A 23,598-nucleotide genomic window follows, 5' to 3' on the forward strand; every position below is an offset into this window, starting at 1 on the left:
AAGGCAAAATAAGAAAAATGTACACATCCTTATTCCATTCAAAAGTTTTCACCCCCGGCTCTTAATGCATTGTGTTTTCCTCTGAAGCATCAGGGAGCATTTGAATCTTCTGTAATAGTTGCATATGAGTCCCTCACTTGTCCTCAGTGTGAAAAGATGGATCTCAGATTCATACAGTCATTGTTGGAAAGGGTTAAAATACACAAAAAAGCTGAAAAACCAAACAATTTGTAAGACCTGAAGGACTTCTGAAGAACGGCAGGCAGTTTATCTGTTCAGGACAGGAACTCATGAACAACTATCACTAGAAAAAAACACACAGCTGTGGATCATTCGTAACATCACACAGTATCAAAAATCAAGTGTGTGTGTGTGTGTGTGTGTGTGTGTAAACTTTTGAACAGGGTCATTTTTATAAATTCTACTATTATTTTCTCTTGTGGACTATATGTAAACATCTTTTATGTGAAATATCTTATTCAGGTTAATACTAAATAAAAAATAACATGTATTTTGTATGATCCCTCTTATTTTGGTAAAATAACATTTTGCAGATTCTGCAAGGTGTATGTAAACTTTTGACTTCAACTGTATTTAGAATGGACTCATAATAAACTCATAAAGATTGCTTTTTTTCCTCAAATAATTTAAAATCAAAGCAATCGGATGACAGTAGACACTTTAATGAATTTAACTTAAAGTACAGTGATATGACAGTGAACATTTATTACATAATGTTACAGACACAATGGAGTCATGTTTTGAACAATAGCGGTAAAAATGTATCTCAAAAACCCAAAGCCTATTGCATATGACATTGTCCTTCATTTACTTTTAAAAAATAACTGGTATCTAAAGTTGTAAGTATATAGATTATTTGAGCATACTTCACAAAATTCACATTTAATTCAGTGTATTACTAGCAATTTCTGAGTAAAAAATTTTGACCACCAAATTATTTCACTGTGTTAATCTGATTTACATACACTACCAGTCAAAGGTTTGGACACACTTCCCCATAAAAGAGAATGGGGAAGTGTGTCCAAACCTTTGACTGGAAGTGTATAGCCTAGACAAAATTCAGTTTAACTTCTAAAATGTTACAGACACAACAAAGCCATGTTTTAAAAAAATGGAGTCTACATGAGACAAGTTTTGAGTGGGGCATCAAGCATGATGTTCATAAACCACATCAACGACAAAGTCCAATTAACTGAAGCAATAATAAGAAAATTGTGACAATATCGAGGTACAGGTTCAAAGCAGCAAAAATGTACTCTTCTGGATTGATGCTGTATTTGTGCTTTCCACCCAGTATGAGCTGCGTGTCCATCACCAGGTACTAAGAATAGAAAATAAAAGAGAATGAAAGCTCTCCTAGAAAAGGATTACACATATGCATTTCAAAAAAGCTACACAGGAATAAGCATAAATAAGAAAGATGTGTTCTCACCACAGAGAAGATCAAAGTTCCCAGTGATGCGTAAAAGATGTACAAATACTTTGGAACAGAAAAGTTGAATTAATATTAACAAGTAAACTTTTCTGATAGAGACATATTAGTTGATGATTTACCTGTGATCTCAGAATTGCACAGAGTAATCCAAATGAAAACAGCGTCCAGCATAATACCCATATGCTCCCTGAAAGACCTGTAAAGTCCCACTAAAAACAAGCAATGGCCTGTTTACTTACTTTATTATAACTATAAATTTGTTAATAGAGTACATACAGCTAATTTTGTAACTTACTTTAGACTGCAGTGAAAACAAACTCAATGCAAGAGAAACCAAAGCAGTTGCACCCACTGCCCAGAGCACTGCCTCCGCTGAGTAGTACCTGAATAGTAATAACAATTTCTTACTATAACACTGGCTGTCTAACTAAAGTTTTTGAATAATTGAAATGCATTTTAATGATGCTTTTTACTTACACTACCACTGAGCCAAGAAGAAGGCCCTCTATGATTGTCTGTGTGGGAAAACAGCACAGAATTATCACATTTAAAGTGCCCCTATTATGCCTTTTCAAATATGATATTTCATGTAGTGTGTCATGTAGCTGTATGTGAACATAAACTATCTGCAAAGTTGTGACGCCGACAGTGCACTATAAATAAAGTTTTTGTCTATCAAAAAAAAGAGTCGGCTCACATTCGCCTAAACGAGTCGTCAGCAATTCGAATCTTTTTTCTGTAACGGCCACACGTCACGAGCTACACATTTGCGTAATGTCCGCCCACATTCAATTTCGCGAACAACTTGCCCGCCCACAAACAGCAGGCCTACCATTTTCACGTGGATTACATCATGTCAAGAAGACGCCCTGCGCTGTGACAGCCTGTGAGAGTGAATTTGTTTTATATGATGAAACTATCAGTGGTTAACATTAATTTTTTCAACACCTCAGCAGTCCAATGCCAATCTTGTGTTATGTTCGCGTCATTTTACTGATGACTGCTTTTCTAATCTTGGGGAGTAATGTTACAACGCGAGATTCACCAAACGCTTGGTTTTAAAAAATGGATCAGTGCCCAGTTTATTTGGACCGGCTTGCTCCTCTGAACTTCTACCTGTAAGTATGATTAATAATTGTATTTTCTAGCGATCGTTCAAAATACGTCTTTGTGTACGTTATGGTGTGTAACAACCCCGCACATGTCTTGGTAAGCGGCTAACTTGCGTTTCTGTAGTTCTGTTGTTCAGCTGTGAGTGCAATGTAGTCTAAAAAGTCTTGTGATTGATGCAGCTTGACTGTCTGTCTGCCTTATTAGTTTAAGTAATGATAATGATAAACGATGGCTTAACGCAGTGTTATGGATTGTACAGTGTTGAAGTTCACAACGTAGAGGTGTGCCCGGTTCGCTTACAAAAGCAAATTGCAAACACTGTCCACAGTTAACATATGACACCCACTGAGAAACGTCCTGCTCCAGTCGTGCTTGCAAAACAGTTTCTTGTCGATGTGACACTTCAACCGTTTCATCGTCAGACTCCGGCTCGAATTGATAGGGTAAAATCGAGGCTATCTTTTCTATGCATTAACAGGTCTCCGCAGCTGTCATTCAGTTATGCCAATGGGCGTTTCGTTTTGCGCTGTAGCGGTAGACCAATCCAAAAGGACTGCACCATCTGACCAATCACAGCAGTGAGGGCTCACGGAAAGGAGGGGTTTAGAGAGACTGATTCTTCGAACTGCTTCACACGAGTCGTTTACGAATCATTTAGAAACGGGGTAAAAATAAATCTAATTTTGGAGAAAACTAAAGTGTTTTTTGAACTTGCATACATGTAAACCTGTTTTAAGAGACTATTACAACAATATTAACTACCTTTAAAATGGCATAATAGGGGCACTTTAATGCTCACCGCAATTAAATGCTACAGTGGCTCTGTGCTTTACTTACAAACAGCGCTAGGAAGATGAAGTTTAAGGGAACTTTGCGACGTATGTCGGGACAACAGACGAGCACAATGATTAGAACAAAAGTTGCACACCTTATGAAGTCAAACACAAGAAGTCAGTGTAACATATGTAAGGATTCTATTAGATGCAATACATGCATATTATTTATGACATGCAGAACAAAGGAGAAATGCTCACATCATAGTGTAGGTAAACCAATATGTCTCTTTCACCCAGTCGTTGAGCGTTTCCCTATGAGAAAAAGGCATAAATGTCAGCATTAATACTATACTGTATACACATTACTGTTCAAAAATCAGCAGCCATTACTCCAGACTTTAGTGTCACATGATTCTTCAGATCTTTACTATTAACAGTTTTGAAAACTGTCATTTTTATACATTTATTTCACAATTCTTTGATGTATAAAAAGTTCAAAGAGCAACATTTATTTGGAATTGAAATCTTTTGTAATATTATACATGTATTTATTGTCACTTTTGATTAGTTTAATTCATCCATGCTGAATGAAAATGTATTATTTTTTATTATTAATTTCTTTTTAAAAATCTTTCTGATCCCAAACAGTAGTACATACACACTGCTGTTCAAAAGTGTGGAATCAGCATATATTTGATCAAAAAATACAGAACAAACAGTAATATTGCGAAATGTTATTACAATATAATGTTTTTTTCATTTTAATATACTTTAAAATCTAATCCTGTAATGCAAAGCTGAATTCATCAGCCATTACTTAAGTGTCACATGATCCTTAAGAAATCATAATAATATGCTGATTCACATTATCTATATTTTCTAACAATATACACTACTGTTCAAAAGTTTGGGTTCAGTACATTTTTATTCTTTTTTTTAAGAAATGAATACATTTATTCAGAAAGGATGTGTTAAATTGATTTTAAAAAGTGATAGCAAAGACTTCTATTTTGAAAAAATGCTGTTGTTTTTAACTTTTTATTCAACAAAGAAACCTGAAAAAGTATCACAGGTTCCAACAAAATATTAAGCAGCACAACTATTTCCAGCACTGATAATAAATCAGCATATTAGATTGATTTCTGAAGGATCATTTGACACTGAAGACTGGAGTAATGATGTTGAAAATTCAGCTTTGCATCACAGGAATAAATTCGATTTTAATGTATATTAAAATAGAAAGACGTTATTTTACATCGTAATAATATTTGACATTTTTGTCTGTATTTTGGATCAAATAAACATTGAGCATAAGAAACTTCTTTAAAAAAACATTAAAATTCTTACTGATCCCAAACGTACATATATAGTATATACAGGCTATACTGCCTTTTAAAAGTTTGGGATTTTACATCAGTCATTTATATGTAGATAAAAAGTAAAATAAAGTCATTTATCTGGGTGTATACAAGTCTAAGAAGCCCAAGCCTTTGAAGTAACACTTAAGTACACTTCATTGTCTGTCATTTGTGTTTAGAAATTAATTGAAGTAGGTGTGGCAACATAAACACCAGTCTACTCACCAGTAAAGAAAAGCACAGATGATTCCAACAGTTATTAATAGTTGAACCATAAGTGTCAGATACACTTTTCTTATGAAACCTACAGGAAGCACATTTGAAGACATGAAACTAGTTTTTAGTATTGAACATTCATGTTCATATTTAAAATAAGTAGGTTCTTGTATTATTCAAATTTGATTGTATGCCTAATTTAGGCCTACATATAAATAGCTACATACATACATCTGTTTTGTAAAAACATTTTAGTGATATTTTATGTTTTTTTTTTTTTGCTGTGTGGTAAACACACACAGAGAAACTTGACCATATTATGTTTTAACACTGAAAAAAAAAAAACCTTTATGTGACTATAATATCATAACCAAAAGATTAAAATCATTTCAAGAGAGCATAGCTGACCTCTTCTTATGGTAGCATCTGAAAAGCAGTTCTCGTCCTCAAATCCCTGGCTGTATTCTGGGGGAGCGCTGTCTGGAATCCCCATATTGACATGTTCAACAACGTGGGGCATCATGCCAGGGGTGGGCTGGCCAGCGGGGGGCATCATGCCAGCAATAGGCTGCCCAAAGTTACCCTGCGTGGCATTTGGATATTGCGGAGGGTAATAGGGGTTGTACGGAGGGGGAGGCTCTCTGTTCATATTGTTCATATCTCTCAATAAACCTACGTATGAGTAGACACAGTTTAGAAAATTGAGAGTAAATAATACAAACTCTTAAAATGTTTTATGATAGATGTAATCCAAACAGACAAACACTACTAATACGACAACATATGTATCTTGAGTAGCCATGATTAAGATCTGAAATTCATTTAGGATGTCAAATTCTCTTCATTGTATGTTACATTGTTACAATTTTCATCTAATACACAAAAGTGACAATGATATTGTTAAATTTTGTTTAATGATAAAAAACCGCCACTTACCTTTCGGTCTAATACCCCTCTGCTTCCTGTTATGCGTTGTGTAGGGCAAAGTCTGTTCTCAATGAGTTTGTCTCCAGAGGGACAGGACTTTGCATAGCTTATCAAATCAATACACATTCATGAGTGCCTGCATTCAAGTTCACATGTGTGTGATTTTTTTTTTTACATTCCACAATGAATGAAAGATATTTCACAAAGAAATTTAAAATTAAGAGTGACATTATCTCTGCTTAGTGCTCTACTGAGAGTACTTGTGCCTCTTGATTTTATTTTATTTTATAGTTTATTTTACTAGAAGACAATCTCTTTGTGGTTTAATGAACAAGCTCCAAAAATGGCAAAAGGTGCCATAAAGCATCATAAAAGTTCTTTTAAATCAAGTTATTGTGTGGATGACTTGGAATTAGTGCATAGTAGTGTTTTTTTGCAACATACACTACCAGTCAAAAGTTTTTGACCAGTAAGATTTTTAATGTTTTTTTTTTTTAAAGATTTATCTTCTGTCCACCAAGCCTGCATTTATTTGATCCAAAATAAAGCAAAAGCAGTAATATTGTGAAATACACTATATAAAACAACTGCTTTCTGTTTGATTGTAATTTACTTCTGTGGTCAAAGCTTAATTTTAGCATTATTACTCCAGTCAGTCACATGATCCTTTAGAAATCATTATATTCTGATTTTCTGTTTAAGAAACATTTCTTCTTCTTCTTCTTATTTTTTTTTTCAGGATTTTTTGATGAACAGAAAGAACCAAAGATAAGCATTTATCTAATATAAATAACTTTTGTAACATTACTATTCAAAAGCTTGGAGTCAGTATAATTTTTAATACTTTTATCTGTTTTCAACATAATAATAATAATAATAATAATAATAATAATAATAATAATAATAATAATAAATGTTTTTGAGCAGCAAATCAGAATATTAGAATGATTTCTGACGGATCATGTGACTGGAGTAATGATTCTAAAAAATCAGCCTTGGAATCACAGGAATAAATTACATTTTCAAAATATATTCAAGTAGAGTTATTTAAAACAGTAAATATATTTAAAAAGTTTACTATTTTGGCTTTACTTTGGATCAAATAAATGCAGACTTGGTGAGCAGAAGAGACTTCTTGAAAAAAATATAATAAAATAAAATAAACATTTCGACTGGTAGTGTATAAATTACACTTCACAAAATAAAAAGCATGACCATTCTGCTAAACTTTACCTGTGTTCCACAAAAGAAAGAGAACATTTTTCGAACATCAGGAGGGTGAGAAAATATGATTTTGGGTTAAGCTAATAGTTTAATAAAAGTAATTGTGTCAGTTTTTATAATTATCCTACAATAACTATCCTATTACACTGATTTCTGATGGAGATTTGACTAACTACTTGAATTTGCATTCTGTCAGCAAGAACCATAGCCACAAATAATCTATTAAACATTACATTGCATATCCTGTAGATGGCGTTAAATATATTGACAACTAAATGCAGGTGTGCTATCTTAGTCATAAATAAAACATGTGCCTATAAGTTAAAAAGAATGACAAAAAACAAAGATCAAGAAAATGACTATTAATAATTCATTAGCTGCTTATTTGTATGTAAATATATCCAAACGCTGGCGGATCGGTCGTGATTAATGAATAATTCATAAGCTTCTGCAGCAGTGTTCATGCCCACTGCATCTGCGCAGACAGCTTTCAAAAGGACAGTCAAGCATCTTAGAAATAGAAATAGTTAGACATAGTTGTGTCATCCGTTAGTCTTTAAGTGTATTCTAATGTTTACAGTTTTAATCTTTTCAGCGTTTGGCGGGGTGACACAAACTTAGGTAAGAAAACATCCGCAAGGTAGGTTTCCATAGCGACGGCTATATTCCAACACGAGTTTTTTCCGAGTTGTAATGTGTCTCGATTTAAAAGTCGACCTGGTTGTTTTGATGCACAACCGTAGCAAGGCTACAGGCAAAAAGTGGGAGGGGATGAGTGGAGGGAGGGCGAGGGGACCGAGGCGAGGGTGGGAGGAGTGAGGAGAGAACGAGAGAGAGAACCGTTCAGCCACTGGCCTTCAGCAGAGTGCTTAATATTCAATGACCTGTGATCCAAACTCACGCAGGGGACGTCAAAACAACAGTGGTTTAATCATCTCAAAGAAGGAAGCACAGGGCGAAGTGAACTACTGCTCTTGCACTCGAAGCCAGCGCTTGCCACCGGCGATTTTCAAACTTTTGCTTTAAAGAATTCATTGCCAAAGTCAGGATGGAACGGCGTCTTGTATCGTATGCAAATACGTCTGCTGACGTAGTTGATCATGTGGGTTTTGGCGTAGATCCCCCTGTGATCGCCAATTTTTTTCGGCTGTTGTCTTTAGAATTCGGCAGAATCATTACAACCGTACGCTTCTCTAGGCTGTACACGTGGAAAAGTACGCAATTTTGGACTCTAGCTGTCAATAACATCACATCCCAGCGTTTTCCGTTTGTTGGTGGGCAGGTAAGAATGGCTGAATTATTCGTGTCGCTTGGAAAATTAGCAAACAAGCCTTAAAGTTGCGGGCGCGTTTGAATACACACAATAAGTAGTTGCCCGAAACGTGCTGTAAAGTGCTTCACATGTCAGTTGTTTATTTCAACTGAACTTTGTTTGGCCAAGGCATATTGTAGAAAGTGAGCACCAGAATAACCGCATCGACCTGACCCGATAACCTCGGTTTTAACGTTTCCAGCGCTGTGATTTCGTGTGGCTTGCGGAAAGTTTCACAGAATGCTTAAAGTTAAGCGGCAATGGGCGCGAGAACATGTCTACTTCTCTGATGTCGAAATAAGCAGCAAAATATGGCTACCAATGTCGACATGGCGTTACGTCGGTCCAAGTGATTTTTACCAGAGTCTGTTTTGCCTCAGCAAAACCCCCTTTTCCACTGTACGCCACGATCGCAAATCTATTTCCAACTAGGAATGATTAATTCATGCACTTGTATGAAGTGAGCATGGCACGCAACTACTTTGATTTCGGCTTGGTGTCGTATGATGTAGGCAGTGGTGACGCCTTCCACGACCATACTGCATGGCGCACGCATCAGACGCGAGCCACATTGCAGCACTGTGTTCACATCTGTGATAGTTCCCAAAATTGTCGCATCCATACTACTAAAAACTCCCAGCACCCTATATGGAGCAAATGCATTTCTGAAGCTGATTATACAACTCGAGCGTTGTTTGATATTCTTAATATAGCATACAGTTGATGCATCGTAAATCATCTTGCTAATATTCCTAGAGCACTTTAGGTGATTCAAGTGTGTCAAACTAACATCCCACACGTGATATTTGCTTCAGTGTCCAGTCACATGTAAATCCAAATGCTTTTCCAAGGTTTCTACAGAGTACAGACCAAATCTCTCATCTGTCAGAGAACCTGGACTGGTAGGTCTTTCCTACTTTTTCAGGTAGTCTCCTGTTGATGGAAAATACTTTTAGAATATTCCTTCAATATGGTTTATTAGGTGAAAGTAAAAAAGTTTAGTAGTTTTTTTAGGAATCAGAGGATTTCTCGAGTTTAAAAAAGTCACACCTGGCAATAACCTGGACCACGAAACCAGTCATAAGGGTCAATTTTATGAAATTGAGATTTATACATCACCCGATAGCTAAATAAAAAAAGCTTTCTGTTAATGTTTAGATGAGAGACAACTATTTGAAAATCTTGAATCTTAGGGTGCAAAAAATCAAAATAGAGAGACTTAAGTTATTAGCCATGCATATTGCTAATCAAAAAATTAAGTTTTGATATATTTACTGTAGAAAATGTACAAAATATTTTCATGGAACATGATACCATACAATGTATTTGTAGCTATTGTTACAAATATACCCGTGCTACTTCAGAGGTTTTGTGGTCCAGGGTCACATATAGGAATAGTTTTTTCTTATATTTTACGTCCTTCCTTGGAGTCTCATCTCTCATATTATATCATGGACTGTATAATCTGGGGTTTACAGTTTAAAGCTGCATGATAGAAAATCACTGTAGTGTCTTGTTTGTTAACTTTATCTTGTCATTTATTTAGGATTTTTAACTAGTACCATATTTCATTATGTTTATTAATCTAAGTAGATATTTGGTTTAACTGATCTCTAGAAATTGGCTTAATATACACACTATAAAGAAACATCTATTTCATGTGTTTGAAGTTATTTTTTCCCTTCGTGTTCACCGAAGGCCGTTCGGATACAATTTCACTAAAGTTTATTCTGTATTTGTGCCATTTTAAATATTCTCGTTCCGCCTGGCACAAATACACTTGCCAACCTTTACCGTTTACCTTGTGGGTGGTAGTATGGAAACATCTCTCATTACAAAGGTTTACTCACAGAACCAAGACTGAGGCAACTTTTGCGAAGTAGTGACGCGTGTTGTCAAAAGTACAACTCTGCTTGAGTTGCTCTGGCACAAAATGCGGTTTGTGCCAGGTGACTGGCTGGATTCAAAATGGCTGCCCGCGTTCGTGAGGAGCTGACGTCTTTGAGGAGGTGGTTGCTGCTGCCTCTGCCTCGTAGCTTGTGCTGTCGGTGACTAAGCCGACAGTCGCTGATGTCACAGCCGTGGGCTGGGCTCCCTTGAAAGCTGTGTGTTCTCTGTCGGTGCTGGTGGTCATGACTCCACTGAAAGCAGAGCCTCTTTGTGAGGGAGTCTGGCCTCACATTGGAGCCAGGTTATTTATTAGTCATCACTACTAAAGCTATTAATTTCCCTTCTGCGTTCATGTGCTCGAAGAGAGAGAGAGAGTCAGAACTGACGTGTGCTACCAGCTGAAGTTGCAGTTGAAGGTGGCATACTATCTTGTACTAGACCGCTGCATAATGAGTACAACAAATCATGATTCATCACTATGCATGACTGTACTCATGTCATATCTTGTGATCATTCTCGTATGTGATTATTATATATATTCAAGTGTGTTTGAGTGGCACCGAGCTCTTATACAGAAGGGCCTCTTCTTTGATTCTTCTTTGAACTAAAGAAAATAAAACGGCCTGTTTGAGATTGAGGGAGGGAGAGAAGCGTTTAACTTTTTGCAGTCGCTCACTGTTGAGCAGCCTCTCCTTTGCCAATATTCTGCCCTACTTTTGCAGTCGTGACCCAGCTTTTTTAGAGGTGTAATGGAGATGCTGCGTATAGCTATACTGACCATCATAGTGAGTAGCAGGATAATAAAAATCCCTAACAAATGACAGAAATTTGTTCATTTGCATGTGTGGGTGGTGTTTGATTTCAAGCGGCTACAGCGATCCTCAGGTGACCTGAACTACATTCACCTCTTGTCTGAGCTGCTGTATAATTTTTAGAGAAGCTAAACTGTTATGGAAACTGCGAAAGACGTTGTTGCTCCTTCAGGGACATGACATTAAATGATTTAGAAAGATGTTGAGTTTATGCTTGAGTTACAGTCTTATCAGTGCACTGACCTGAACTTACAGTATGGAGAAAAAGAAAATAAGGGTTTGGAGTCAACAATATCTGTCACGTGGAGTGTCTATTCTTAGTTTAGAGAGGAAGTTTATTATTTTGAACCAGTGCCTCGGAGGCCTTGTCAGAAATAGTGGTGTTTAGATGAACTTCCAAGATACAAATAGCAATCCAACTCTGCTTTTTTTATAGGTGAGGTGAGGAGAAACTGGGAGAAGATACGCTTGCAACATAGAACCTTACAGATATTATGCTCCAAACCGGGGGACACCGTTAGGTGACAGGTGGGCTGCTGATTTAAAAAGATTTGTGATGATAATGTAATATTGAGTCTTAACAGAGCACAACATTGATAGAGACAGACCATGCTTCCACTTCCCTCATTCATGAGTTGGAATAATTCAGTCATACAATGTAATTAAATAAGTTTTCATCCTGTAGAGAATTTTAGACTTGGAGAGAGACAGATAACAGCTCAGGATGTGCTAGTACCAATAAAAAGATAAACAGTAGAGAGTGAAGATGGTCCATTTGGCTGCACAGTTATAACTTCAAAGCACTTTTTAACTGTATGCCTGAGCTGAGCTGAAGAATTTACCCGCTCCTCATGTCTGTTTCAGACAGCTCACTTATTTTTCAGTTCTCTGCTTGTAAGATGTTACTCTTACAAATCTATTAATACTTCTACATGCCAGATAATACACATACAAAGGACTCATATTGAAATGATTTGATTGAATGCAAATAAGCTATCATAATTCAATTTATGACAATTTATGACTGACTAAACTGTAATCATTTTTATATGATGTCTGATAAGCAATACATTCTTAATTTAAAATGTTATGAGTGTCTTAACAAATTTAAAACACTATAGACGTTTTTCCTGAACACGGAAGTAAGTCCGACTCTTAACTGAAAGAATGCTTTGCATTTCCGTTCTGCATTGTTTCTAGTCAAATTAGGGTATATTCCGAGCTAATAAACTAATGTTAAACCTATTAAAATGTTTTTAAAAAGCACATGGCTCCATAGCGCCATCACTTGGCAATGTCGCAATGACCATCATTTGTCAGTGCCTCACTTTAATGAGTGTGTAGATGACACGAAGCAGCGGACGTTAGCTACATTAAAAACAGATGGACGCTATTTGAATGGGTTCCTATGGAAACCGGAACAGAAAAGCATTCGATCTGACGTTAGAATTCGTAATGGCGGCGCTCATCGCTTATTCAGGAAAAAGGTCTATAAAATTGATCAATTTCAATTTTACAAGTGATTTTAGGCATCACAACATTAGAATTTACTAGGGCTAGGTTTTGACACAAATTTCGCCATTTGATTCGATTCTGATTCACAAGCTTGCTATTCGATTTCTGATTCGAAAAATAATGATGTAAAAGAGTAAGTTGGTATTCTATTACTATTTTAAATGTTAAAATTAACTAATTTATATATGAACGCTTAAATTACGCTCAATCAAATTTTTATAATAGGAAAGTTACAACTACATAATTATATTTCTACTCCAATTTGTTTTTTGAAATATAAACATTTAAATAAATTGACGGATATATTCAAACATAACAGAAGAGAGTTATTTTATATTAGAGAGTTATTTTATAGAGTTATTTTTTTCTAGTTGACTAATGAGTTTATGGTCGCCAAATATGTTTTTCTGAGGTAAATTATGTCATTGTTGATGTATTGACGTATCTCACGTGTTAACACTTAACGTGAGATATGATAAAGATTTCAGTAAGTTGTACTCTTTCTTTTAACATGCCTTTGGATGTTCAATCATGTTTATTTCATGCTGAAACCAGTTAAAGTGGAGGAAATTATCGGCTCATGTGCCGCTTGTCTTGAACTGAGGCGCTACAGCAATCCATCACTTTACAACTTTACATCACATTAAACGTCAAAATAGCATTTATTGTTTGAATACTGTAATGAAATGGACTGAATTTGAAATCGGAGACTTTCTTTCATATCAGAACTAACAAAGCACAAAGCTTATTGTGATTTATTGGATGGGAAGTGCGCCACAATGTTCAGTTCATGAACTGAAAACAAGCTAGATTAATTGTTTCTTGGGATTTAAGAATCAGTAAAGTTTCATAAAAATTTTAAATGTTTTTTACACAGTCCTAGAATTTACAGTATGAAATTTGTTAGATTACATTTAAGAGATATATTAAATTGTTATTTTAAGATTAACTTTCAGTGAGTGTAAGATGACAGCAAAGGTAAACTAAATGTAAAAATTGTGTAATTAAGCATGTACAAGTAAAAATTCAATATCGACCGATACAGATCAATTAAAACAAGGGCCGATAACCAGTATGGTACCAATATATCATGCAGCCTTAAAATGAGCAGTTGTGGCATGATTGCACAAAAAGACAATTGTGGTTTAATTTCCTGTTCACATCAGCATTTTGGAATGCATTAGAGAGAGTTTACACCAGTAAACAGTAAGACAGTTTTCTACCTTCCAGTGTACTTCTCATCTTTAAAGTGGTTGTGTTGGTGTGGAGTCATGCAGAGCTTTCGCTCTTAGTGGGATCTGTGTTATTCGGGCCTCTTATGTGTCATGACTCAAACTCACAGATGGATGACAGCAGTGATCACTGTCCAGTGGCATGAATCTGATATCCTTTGAGCAAACCAGTTGTCAAGCATATCAGAGGCTTAGTTGAGCCTGTCTTTTTTTTGCTTTATGAGGAGTATTTCAGACAAGGCAGAAAACACAGTTGCCATTCATGTCAAAACTGGCTGTGTGTGTTGTATAAATGTTATCAAGTCATCAGATCAATAGAAGCTCTTCAGAATGATTAAAACCAGTTTAATGTTGTTAGATGAAAACATTTGCCCGTGTAGATGCTCAGTCATGTTAACCAACCGGTGTTACCGGATTATCATTTTATTTAACAAAGTATTTAACCCGAGGCTCATAGACGCAGTGCTCAAACATGACCCTGATCTCTTGATCCTCAGTGTGACCCTTTCCATGAGTATTTTGTAACTCTTTGGGACAGCAGCCATATAACTTAGTGGTTGACCACAGAGATTTGGTTTCTTTTGAAGACACTGTACTGCTGAGCAGCCAGGCCTTACAGATGGCTTTAGCAGAAACCTCATGCCCTCGGTCTCTAGTTACTTAGTCAAAATTAAGCATGGTTTTCTCTGCATAATAGTGACCAGTTTCAAACGAATGCACCGTGGTTCGTAAAAAAAAAAAACCCAATTTGGTTTTAAATGCAGATTTTGATCACCATTTGGTAGTTTTAGACTTAACTGTATCCAACAATTAAAATCATGCAATAGTGTATTTTTTGTTAATTAGCATTAATTGTAGCAAAGCTGTTTTGATCAGTAAATTATAATTCATAAAAAAAACAAAATAATATTTTGTGCGCAACCCTGATACTCTTACTTTCTCAAATATGTCTTTAAATTGATTGTTTGAAAAGGCTTATTTAATGTTTATTACTGGAAAAAAATGAAAATTTTTTTTAGGGCTGTCACTGAGTAGTTTTTTTTGTAGTCGAGTACGTGTCAATTATTCTAACGATTAATCGAGTAATTAGATAATTATAATTATTTTTTTTGTAGTAATAAAAATAGACCTAAGTGAACAATAGCCTTTAAAATGACTTAAAATTAGGGGTGGGCATAGATTAATTTTTTTAATCTAGATTAATCTAGATTAAATCTTGGAATTAATCTAGATTAATCTAGATTAAAATGGCTAATTTGAATTCTGCTGAAGGCATTCAGAATATGTGTGCTACCCAAATAATGACTTAAAGTCTTTGAGAATGGATCATAAAGCTCATAAAGCTGTTCTATGATAATTTGTTGATGAAAATAAATTATGTTCAATTAGATGTACTTGTGTTTACTAACTAACTAACAATGAAATAATTTTTTCTACCTATTAGATTGTGTTTTTTTAACGTCAACACCTACCCAGCCCATTACATGTTACACCGTACTTTTATTTTGACAGGTTGCCGTGAAGTTTCTGTGTCATACAGTATGATATGATGCTAGTTTTCTCAAATGAAACGGTAAAAGTGACACTCACAGCAGTTTGGGAGATTGAGTTTATCTGTTCATGTGAGATGAAAATGCCAAAAATTACCGGGAGCGTCACGTGTGTTTCAGTATGCGTGTAGTAAAAGCTCGTCTCCGCAATGCATACATACAGCTAGGCAAACGGAACATATCGGATTCATCTTAAAACGGTCTTTTTGCATTTCAGTTTTCACATACACTAGTCCATATCGCGATTTGAATTAAGTGACTGACCAACATTCGATTTATGAATCCAAAAAACGACGAATTCGCTATAGTAGATTCGGTTTTTATGAATGGAGGACGACGCGACCCCGTCTGTGTTTTGGCGGAGGAGACTTAAACGCGCGACCATATTCTATAGTCTTCGGTATACATCCGCGTTAAACTATCAAGGTGAAAGTCATCATAGCTTGCGTAGTTTAGACCCAGCTCCCAACCCAAATTTGAGAATAGATTAACGGCGATATTTTTTTTATCGCGCGATAAGAGTTTCACGTTAACGCAGCACGTTAACGCCGATAACGGCCCACCACTACTTAAAATACATATATCTTCAGTTTCACAGACAAGGCTTAAGTCTAGTCCTAGACTAAAATTTAAATCTGAACTTTTTCAAGAAAGAAACTTTCAAGAAAGCACTGACTGATCTTAAAATATCAGTGTCTTTGTTTTGTCACAAGATGCACACCAGTAATGTTTTTTTCTAAGGCACATGTGTAAAATTACCTAATTGCACTATGGCCTAATCCTAGTTTAGGCTAAGCCCTGTCTATGAAACCAGGCCATAGAATAGATATGAGGCAATAATAATTTGTTCAAATAAAGTAGTCATGGTTTTATTGAACAAAACTGTTAAATAGATAATGTATTATAAACAATAGAGTGCACCAATTTAATCCTTGTTTCATGTTAACTAAACAACATTTAAGTCAAATGTCTACTTAATCTTTAATATTTGGCCATTTCTTTACGACAGAAATTCTGCAGCCAATATGTGGACATCAAAATATTTAAACTCAGAGTGAGGGTTTAAACTTTTGAAAACGCGATGAACAGTTAGTGTATTGAGAAAGATATTGATGAATTCTTCTGTGTTTGTGTATGTTTATAAATATACAGTTCTAATGAAATGGTGTACCCAGCCGAACATTATAGTAAACCCAAACACCCAGCAATATGCAGAGATGGAGCTTGTAAATGATAACAGTTTGTGCGGAGCAGCATTTACTGTGAACACAGTTTTTACTGGTTACTCGACATGGCAAAATGCAATGAATGGTTTTTTAAAATTGAGTACTCAAATTGAATCAAGGAATCGTGACAGCCCTACTGTTTTTAGAGAAGTCCCACATTTTGGTTAGAGGGTTAAAAAAGTTAGTTTTTATAACATTAGTTGAAAATAAATTCTCATATTTCTAAATTCTTAGGTTGACAATCAGTGTTTTTCTTCCTTCAAGGTTAAGCACATACCTGCTTATTTGCTGAAAAGAAAAAAATAAATAAATTTTTTCGTACTTTAATTTGTAATCTATTAGTGGAAAGTGCCAGGAAATGAGCACGCAGCCAGACATTTATTTCTGTTTGTGTCTTACTATCAACAAGATGCACATATTGTTTTTCTTAAGTATAACTTTGCTTACTCTGAATAAGCATAATTAATGCTCCCACTCATACTGATTCATGAAACATGTATCAGCATATACACAAGTATACCAATCTAGAATTAATAGGATGAATACAATCTCTCAGTGTGGGTTTCACCCCGAAAGAACAGGCTCAGCCAAAAATAGGAATGCGGAACGTTCCTCATCTGGATCTCTGTGGAGAAAATCCCTCCCACCTGCTGCTGGGCCGTTTCCATGACAACGCATGAGTCCAGCTTTTTCAAGGCCTGTCCCTTGGTACCCCAAATCACTGAAAGCCTGGACACCTACCCCAAAGGACTTTGAGCTCTGAGCTCCGTGTCATTTTCCGACTGCAAAACTACTTTATTCTCGCATATACCCACATTCATCCTCATTTAGACCAATTATTTTCTTTCTCTCTTAAACAATGTTTAGTTCTTGGTACTGCAGCCTTGAAACTGTGCCCACATTTCCAGTCTAAAATTGGTGAAGGGGGTGTGATCTATAGCAATTACACTCCATACTTTCTGTCAGTATTGTCATGAAAAATAGCACTCAGTGTACATCTGTGCAGTGCTGCAGGCTTCTAGAGCCCCATTTGATGAGATTTAAATTAATTCTGCCTCAATCCCAAATTCAGCCCCCCCCCTACTGTGCTTCACAGTATTAACAGAGCTCAGTCTCCGCCCCTTCACAGCGGCACTCAGCAACATCCTCTCCTGGAAACATGCATGTGAATCCATACAGGAGAACCAATATGCATTTTGCTGTTTTGCAACAGGCTGTAGTGCTTGCACTGAACACCCTCCAGTTAGTAGTTTTTGCTCTAATATAGATGACCATTTGAGTGGTTAATAAATAGTATCACATGCCATCATTGAAATTCTAAGGTTATGGTTTTTTTTTTCTTGTTCTCGTTTTTGTTTTATTTATTTGCCTTAAGCACAGTCTTGAGTACACAACAGTTTTTTTTTCTCGTGTCAGTAACAGCTATTGAGACTTGAGGGCAAGTAATGTTTCTTTTTAAGTGGCTGTAGATTGAATGCTATGTGATCATAACTTACATGGTCACATTCTTTTTCATTCTTTATTGGCTGTAAGCCCTTGGCAAACACTTAAAATTCTGTGTTTGTATGATGAGTGTTTGCCTTATCCTTTATGATCTTCATGAGGTAATAAATGTGCTGGCTGATTTAGGTGAATACCTCTCTCTCTATCTTTATACACGTATTAAATGGTGTTGTGTGTATTAAAATGTTCTTCTGTGAACTTTGGTTGTCCGTTTTGCCCTTAGCACAGTTTTCTCAAGGAAGGAAAAAAACAAAAATGCTAGGGTTACATTATACTGGTGCTCTTGCAGTGAGTTGAGGCTGTGATATGAGATGCTCAGGGTCCCATCCATATTTAATCAGTCTCCAATGTACTGAGATCTGCTGAGGGCAACACAGGCCTGAGGAAGGCTATTATTGGACTGGACAAGTTCAGCCTAGCACAGGATGTTTTTGCCCCTCCCATCCGGACTGACCGCCATATTGCTGATGCCTCTAATTTAATGAACAGCTCTAGGGTGTGTATCTTAATGCTTTTATGCAGGAGCTGTAACACCTCAGCTTAATTTTTAATGTGGTTCTGTAGTCCTCTGTGATGATTTTCACACTAAATCATGCCGTGTTGCACCTACAGTGGCAATTAACTGTAATTAAAAAGCTGATTCCTTTTGTGTTGATAGACATCCGTCTAGTCACATTGAAACGGCAAGCACAGAGACTTGTAAACATTTATTGTTCATCTATCTGTTATTTTAGACAGTGAAGAACCTTGTAAAAGGCAGTCACACATCAGATGCGGCAGAGTCACACACAACTTGCAGCATTTTAAAATCAAACCGTTGTTTTCTATTAATCTTTGCACACCGCAGGTGTTCATCATATTTTGACAGCACCCTGATATGACTTTGTGGACTGCTCAAAGTCAAAAGTTCCAAGTTTGACCTACAAAGATAAAAATAAGTCTTAAAAATAAATGAATAAAACTATCATTGCAAAGGCCATGTATATTGTAGGCTAGAATATATCTTGTTTGTAGGCAATTTTTAAGTGTTTAGCCTTCTTTGTTTCTTGTAACCTTTTTTTTTCAGGGTGGCCAATGTTGGTCCTGAAAAGCCACAGTCCTAGTCCATACATACACGGCTATTTTTATAAACTTTTTCATCCTTAGTTTAAAAAAAAATCTTGTCCACATGAAAATGCAAAAACACGCTATGAAGTGCTGTCAAAAGCATGCCAAAATCGCTACACAACAACACTGCAATCAGAGTTTCTGAAAATCTTCACCTTGGCAGGAGTTTTACAAAAGGTTCAGTGGGGGTGTCATGATCAATTGATTTGTGGATCGATTCTGCAAATTGTTTTTTTTTTTTTTTTTAAATACATTGTGATTCTCTCTGGAATCGATTCTGAGCTTAGTTTTTAACAGCAGATGACACTGCGTGTTTAGAAACAGCCGTACTCTGCTTTGCTTCCAGTTCCTTATACTAGTGGTTTTCAAGCCTGTCCTGGAGGCACCCTACCCTACCCTGCACATTTTGCATGTCTCCCTCATTTAACACACCTGATTCAAATCATCAGCTCATTAGTAGAGACTGCAAGACCTGATTTGGGTGTGTCTAATAAGGGAGACATACAAAATGTGCAGGGCAGGGGTGCCTCCAGGACAGGTTTGAAAACCACTGCCTTACTGAACCTACTAATTAAGATCTAAGGGTTACTAGAAAGCTACAGGCAGGTGAGTTTTTGTCAAGGTTAGTGCAAAAAACGGCAGGACTGTGGCTCTCCAGGACTGATGTTGGGCACCCTTGCTATAGAACGTCATGTTCATTCATTTAAATGTGCAAAAATCTTTAGGACTTTCCATCTTGAATCTTATCAGGGGTTGACTTTGAAACTAACACATTCTGTATACTATACCTCAATTTTGTCCTACCTGTGATGTGGCGTGGCCCTTCTTGTCCTGTTTTACCCCCATAAGCACCCCAGTAATTGTTATACAGTAGTCAATATTTGAAGTGGATCAAAACCTTTCATCAAAGTTGTCCTAAAACCAAAACAGTACCTGTTCTTGTCTTAGGACAAATCTTTTTTGATCCACATCAAATGTTGACTACTATATAGTTCATACCTCATTACCATAATTGTAATGCATTAAAATTTAGTTTTGCTATATGAGTCAGCAATGGTTAATTTGCATCTTTTTCTCTTTTTTTAAATAGACTGTGTGATCTGGGATGAAGTCTCATGAAGTCTTTCATTGGAGCTGACATTCACAGTCAGCGGAATCATCCTTTACCGATCCTCCACCAGACAAAGACCTACCCATTGTCCATCGACAGAGTCCCCCTGCACTGTACCGTCTTACTCCCAGACCATGGCTAGTCGAAGAAAGTCTACAACACCCTGCATGATCCGACCGGATGACTTGGTGGCTGCAGACGAGCCAGAAGAAATAGATTCCTGTGCGGATGGTACAGAAGAGAACGGATCCTCGCATGTGTCTTCAAGTGAGGACTGGACAGATAGGAAGAGTTCTGTGAACTCTGTGCAGGAGGCAACAGAGGTGGAAAAACCTGAAGTCAAAACACGACCACAGAGGAAACTCCAGGGAGGCTATGAGTGCAAATACTGTCCTTTTTCCACACAAAACCTCAATGAGTTCAAAGATCACGTCGATTCCAACCACCCCAATGTTATACTCAACCCACTGTACTTGTGTGCGGTATGCAACTTCAACACAAAAAAGTTTGATTCTTTAACAGAACACAATGAGAAGTGCCATCCCGGGGAGAGCAACTTCAAGTTCAAGAGAATCAAGCTCAACAGTCAGACCATTCTAGAACAGACAATCGAAGGTTCGAACTGTGCAGTCATCTACGATACAACCAGCCCTCAGTCAGGAGATGACTTTACTGCTTTTCCTCTGAGCAAATCCAGTACTGTTAAGGTGGGTAAACCCAAAGCAGACAGTTTACGGTTGCAGGACGATAGTCCACTAGCTCAAGATCTACCGAAAAAGCAAATTACGGCAGTGAATGTGAACGGGACTGTGATAATCCCGGATGCATCTCTTAAGGATGGCCTCTCTCACATAATGCCATCCCTGCAACGTCCGCCTAACTACAACTTGGTACCAAAAATTGCTGTCCCCTTGAACACGTCAAAATACAACCCCTCTCTTGATGGCAACTTGACCCTCATCACTTCCTTCAACAAGTTTCCATACCCTACTCAAGCAGAGCTCTCTTGGCTCACTGCAGCCTCCAAACATCCCGAAGAACAAATCAAAGTGTGGTTCACTACCCAACGGCTAAAACAGGGCATCAGCTGGTCTCCCGAGGAAGTCGAGGAAGCTCGAAAGAAGATGTTCAATGGAACAATTCAACCTGTCCAACAGGCATTCACTGTCTTGCCTGCTCAGTTAACTCAATCCACTAAAGCTTCACAGTCCCTTATCCAGACCGTCCCTTGCCATGTCCTTGGACAATCTGGCTTAGTGTTGGCACCAGTTTCCAATGGCTCAACTGCTGCCGGTGCTCCTCTCGCACTAACGGTGACAAATCAAATAGCCCAAGGTGTCAAGAGGCCCCATACAGCACCACTGGTTGCTCCAGAGATAAAGAGGCCTTCAATAATCCAGTCCGTTCAGAGTACTCCCAAGTCTGTGTCTCCGACACCAAGCCTTTCTTCAGATTGCGAGAAAACCCCTGATCAAATCAGAGAACTGACCACCAGCTATGCTCAGTGCCAGTTTCCTGATGATGAAGAAGTGTATCGTCTCATCGAGACGACCGGCCTCTCCTGGGGAGAGATAAAAAAATGGTTCAGCGATCAGCGCCATGGAAGCCATAAGGCAGTGCAACAGATTAAAACAGACCTCTCTTCAAAGGACGGCCAACCGCATAAGCCTGTCGCCACGCAGTTTCCACTCCTAGAGAGAGTTAAAGGCAAATCCTCAGAGCAGATGAAAAAGTTAGAGGAGAGTTTCCAAAGGACTAGCTTTCCAACCCAAGTTGAGATAGAGCACCTTGTGGCAGACACCAGACTCTCCAAAAATGAAATTGATTGTTGGTTTACGGAGCGCCGTGCACTACGAGACAACCTGGAGCAAGCCTTGCTCAACTCGATGGGCTCAAAAAGGCTGGAGCATCACCTCCAAAAGGGGACACTGAATGGAGTCCACGAGCAGGACAGCAGACCTAGGGACTCACCTCTTCCCATTCTCTCGTCCTCAGTGTCTCCAGAGGCCATCGAAGGCAAGTCTCTCTGCCTTCTTAAAGACATGTTTGCACAAACCCAGTGGCCCTCACCAGAGGAGTACAACCAACTAGAAGTCCAAACAGGGTTAGCTCGTACAGAAATAGTCCGGTGGTTTAAAGACAACAGATCTGCTCTGAAAAATGGAACGATGGATTGGATGGAGCAGTTTCAAAGTCTTAGCAACAAGAGACCGAACGGACAGAACAGCACGTTGATCTCGGAGCAGGCCCAGAGTGTCCTGCAAAGGCACTTTCAAGAGACAAAGGTACAAAAAGGGGAGGGTTTCGAGAAGCTCGCAGAGCAGTCGAAACTAACCAACCAGGACATAGTCGAATGGTTCACCAGTAAGCTGGGCCACAACATGCCTGATATCAGCAAAAGCAAGGACCAACATGGACAGGCGAGCGTAGATGGTAAGAGGTGGGTTTCCTTGGCAGCTGACATTGGTGGCAAAGATTACGATGCGCAGAGAGTGGCACGAGACCTTGAAGTGCTATCGGCAGAGCACAGAGTGACAGGATGAAGTGATGAAGTGATAAAGGTAAAAGTTCTTTCTTATTTTAACTAGCTGGTTGCATTGCTTTCCCTGAGAAATGGCTGCTTCTCCCGATAATGTAGCAGATGTGGCTCTAAGACACCCAGAATGTCGGCAGTCTGTAATTTAGCCTTTAGAAAAACAGCTTGGCAGCGAGAGAGAGGGCAGAGCCCAAATTTTGTGTGTGCTGGGAGGGGGGCAGCGTGTCAATTTTGGATTTTCTTTCAAACCTTCATCCATAATTTATGTGAGTCAAGTGGCATTTGTTGCTTGTTCTGTTGCAGAAGAAAACAGGCTGCTATGACTGAACTAGATGGGCCTGATGATTAAGGAATGACCTCTGTTGTCAAGAAAGGAACCAATGATCTCATATCTGGACTCTGAGCTTATCAGAGACGAGATGGACTGGGAGCATCTGTGAAACACTGTCTGGAGAGTGACCATGGAGTGCCAAAGTTTGACTGCTATGTTGTTATTATTATGTGTTTGTTTTTTAAAAGGGCCCTTGTAAATATTTTTTCTGTACTTCGACAGATTTGTAAAATTTTTTGAAGATGAGACTTTTGTTACGTTTATAAGAGGAGTCCCAAGACATTTCCCCGACCCTTATAATGGAATGTTCAATCACTTTTGTGAGTGGACACAAAACTAACCCACCTGCTGGTGAAGCTGGTATAAAACACAATGTGGTCCATGATGGCACTTATTATTTCAA

General features: G+C 37.6%; 2 protein-coding genes across 3 annotated transcripts; one reads left to right on the plus strand and one right to left on the minus strand.

The window, feature by feature from the left end:
• Positions 1-667: 667 nt before the first annotated feature.
• LOC141343011 (protein lifeguard 1) lies at positions 668-5,984 on the minus strand. The gene is made up of 10 exons (XM_073847605.1): positions 5,856-5,984; positions 5,328-5,591; positions 4,929-5,007; positions 3,604-3,657; positions 3,407-3,497; positions 1,934-1,971; positions 1,752-1,839; positions 1,576-1,665; positions 1,454-1,501; positions 668-1,342 (listed from the first exon to the last, which is right to left on the minus strand). Exons 2-10 carry the CDS (start codon positions 5,575-5,577, stop codon positions 1,193-1,195), a joined length of 888 nt encoding a protein of 295 aa, XP_073703706.1. The 5' UTR covers positions 5,578-5,591; positions 5,856-5,984; the 3' UTR covers positions 668-1,192.
• Positions 5,985-7,972: 1,988 nt separating this feature from the next.
• On the plus strand, positions 7,973-22,881 carry zhx2a (zinc fingers and homeoboxes 2a). 2 transcript variants are annotated; one of them, XM_073847150.1, is made up of 3 exons: positions 7,973-8,352; positions 11,521-11,612; positions 20,308-22,881. In XM_073847150.1, the coding sequence occupies exon 3, from the start codon at positions 20,463-20,465 to the stop codon at positions 22,869-22,871; it is 2,409 nt and encodes an 802-aa protein (XP_073703251.1). In that variant the 5' UTR covers positions 7,973-8,352; positions 11,521-11,612; positions 20,308-20,462; the 3' UTR covers positions 22,872-22,881. The 2 variants fall into 2 exon arrangements, with proteins under 2 accessions (XP_073703251.1, XP_073703250.1); XM_073847149.1 differs by lacking the exon at positions 11,521-11,612.
• The last annotated feature ends 717 nt before the right edge of the window (positions 22,882-23,598 follow it).

Source organism: Garra rufa, chromosome 9, assembly GCF_049309525.1.
Source record: "Garra rufa chromosome 9, GarRuf1.0, whole genome shotgun sequence".
Lineage (NCBI taxonomy): Eukaryota > Metazoa > Chordata > Actinopteri > Cypriniformes > Cyprinidae > Garra > Garra rufa.